General features: G+C 60.5%; 1 protein-coding gene across 1 annotated transcript in view; it reads right to left on the reverse strand.

Annotated features, from left to right (window-relative positions):
- LOC121548650 (kinesin-like protein KIF13B) overlaps nucleotides 1–2,500 on the reverse strand; it is a 68,419-nt gene that overhangs the window by 28,202 nt on the left and 37,717 nt on the right. Inside the window, exon 22 of the mRNA XM_045210036.1 lies at nucleotides 1–77. This exon is cut by the window's left edge and continues 73 nt beyond it. Within this exon, the coding sequence (XP_045065971.1) occupies nucleotides 1–77 (77 nt within the window). The remainder of the gene's footprint in view (nucleotides 78–2,500) is intronic.

Genomic DNA, 2,500 nt, shown 5'->3' on the forward strand with positions numbered 1-2,500 from the left:
TTGGCCACTCCTATCAGACTGTGGTTCTCCTGCTCGTCAAAGAACGGGTCGGCACGCTTGAAGTAGGAACGCATCACCTGGAGAGGAGGGGGACAGTGAGGGAAGGGGAAGAGAGGGAGACAGGGGGTAACGGGGGAGAGAGAAAGACAGGGGGTAACGGGTGAGAGAGGGAGACAGGGGTTGAGGGAAGGGGAGAGAGGGAGACAGGGAGACAGGGGTTGAGGGAAGGGGGAGAGAGGGAGACAGGGGGTGAGGGTGACAGGGGGGGAGGGAAGGGGAGAGAGGGAGACAGCGGGTGAAGGAAGGGGAGAGGGAGACAGGGGTTGAGGGAAGGAGGAGAGAGGGAGACAGGGGTTGAGGGAAGGGGGAGAGAGGGGAGACAGGGGGTGAGGGTGACAGGGGGTGAGGGAAGGGGGGAGAGAGGGAGACAGGGGTTGAGGGAAGGGGGAGAGAGGGAGACAGGGGTTGAGGGAAGGGGGAGAGAGGGAGACAGGGGTTGAGGAAAGGGGGAGAGAGGGAGACAGCGGGTGAAGGAAGGGGGAGAGGGAGACAGGGGTTGAGGGAAGGAGGAGAGAGGGAGACAGGGGTTGAGGGAAGGGGGAGAGAGGGAGACAGGGGGTGAGGGTGACAGGGGTTGAGGGAAGGGGGAGAGAGGGAGACAGGGGTTGAGGGAAGGGGGAAGGGGGAGAGAGGGAGACAGGGGGTGAGGGTGACAGGGGGTGAGGGAAGGGGGAGAGAGGGAGACAGCGGGTGAAGGAAGGGGGAGAGAGGGAGACAGAGGTTGAGGGAAGGAGGAGAGAGGGAGACAGGGGTTGAGGGAAGGGGGAGAGAGGGAGACGGGGTGAGGGACGGGGAGAGAGGGAGAGAGGGAGACAGGGGTTGAGGGAAGGGGAGAGAGGGAGATAGGGGTTGAGGGAAGGGGGAGAGAGGGAGACAGGGGTTGAGGAAAGGGGGAGAGAGGGAGACGGGGGTGAGGGAAGGGGTAGAGAGGAGACGGGGTGAGGGAGGGGGGAGGGAGACAGGGGGGTGAGGGAAGGGGAGAGGGAGACAGGGGTTGAGGGAAGGGGGGAGAGAGGGAGACAGGGGTTTAGGGAAGGGGGAGAGAGGGGAGACAGGGGTTGAGGGAAGGGGGAGAGAGGGAGACAGGGGTTGAGGGAAGGGGGAGAGAGGGGAGACGGGGGGTGAGGGAAGGGGGAGAGAGGGAGACAGGGTGACAGGGGGTGAGGGAAGGGGGAGAGAGGGAGACAGGGGGTGAGGGAAGGGGGGAGAGGAAGGGTGACAGGGGGTGAGGAAGGGGAGAGAGGGAGAGAGGGAGACAGGGGTGAGGGAAGGGGGGAGAGAGGGAGACAGGGGTAAGGAAGGGGAGAGAGGGAGACAGGGGGGGGTGAGGGAAGGGGGAGAGAGGGAGACAGGGTGTGAGGGAAGGGGGAGAGAGGGAGACAGGGGTGAGGAAGGGGGAGAGAGGGAGACAGGGTGTGAGGAAGGGGGAAGAGAGGGAGACAGGGGTGAGGGAAGGGGAAGAGAGGAGACAGAGGGTAAGGGAAGGGGGAGAGAGGGAGACAGGGGGTGAGGGAAGGGGGAGAGAGGGAGACAGGAGGTGAGGGAAGGGGGAAGAGAGGAGACGGGGGTGAGGGAAGGGGGAAGAGAGGAAGACAGGGGGGTGAGGGAAGGGGGAAGAGAGGGAGACAGGGGGGTGAGGGAAGGGGAGAAGAGAGGGAGACAGGGGGTGAGGAAGGGGAGAGGGAGACAGGGGGGTGAGGGAAGGGGGAGAGGGAGACAGGGGGTGAGGGAAGGGGGAGAGAGGGAGACAGGGGGTGAGGGAAGGGGGAGAGAAGGAGACAGGGGGTGAGGGAAGGGGGAAGAGAGGGGGAAGGGGTGAGGGAAGGGGGAGAGAGGGAGACAGGGGGTGAGGGAACGGGGTGATGTAACCTGTAACTTTGGTAGAAGTGATGAGACTAGAAGAAGTAGAAGTTGTAGAAGAGATGCGACAGTAACCTGGTAGAAGATACGAGACAGTAACTTGGTAGAAGAGACGAGACAGTAACCTGGTAGAAGAGACGAGACAGTAACCTGGTAGAAGAGACGAGACAGTAACCTGGTAGAAGAGACAGTAACCTGGTAGAAGAGACGAGACAGTAACCTGGTAGAAGAGACGAGACAGTAACCTGGTAGAAGAGACGAGACAGTAACCTGGTAGAAGAGACGAGACAGTAACCTGGTAGAAGAGACGAGACAGTAACCTGGTAGAAGAGACGAGACAGTAACCTGGTAGAAGAGACGAGACAGTAACCTGGTAGAAGAGACGAGACAGTAACCTGGTAGAAGAGACGAGACAGTAACCTGGTAGAAGAGATGAGACAGTAACCTGGTAGAAGAGACAGTAACCTGGTAGAAGAGACGAGGCAGTAACCTGGTAGAAGAGATGAGACAGTAACCTGGTAGAAGAGACGAGACAGTAACCTGGTAGAAGATACGAGACAGTAACTTGGTAGAAGAGACG

Source organism: Coregonus clupeaformis, chromosome 33 (assembly GCF_020615455.1).
Source record: "Coregonus clupeaformis isolate EN_2021a chromosome 33, ASM2061545v1, whole genome shotgun sequence".
Lineage (NCBI taxonomy): Eukaryota > Metazoa > Chordata > Actinopteri > Salmoniformes > Salmonidae > Coregonus > Coregonus clupeaformis.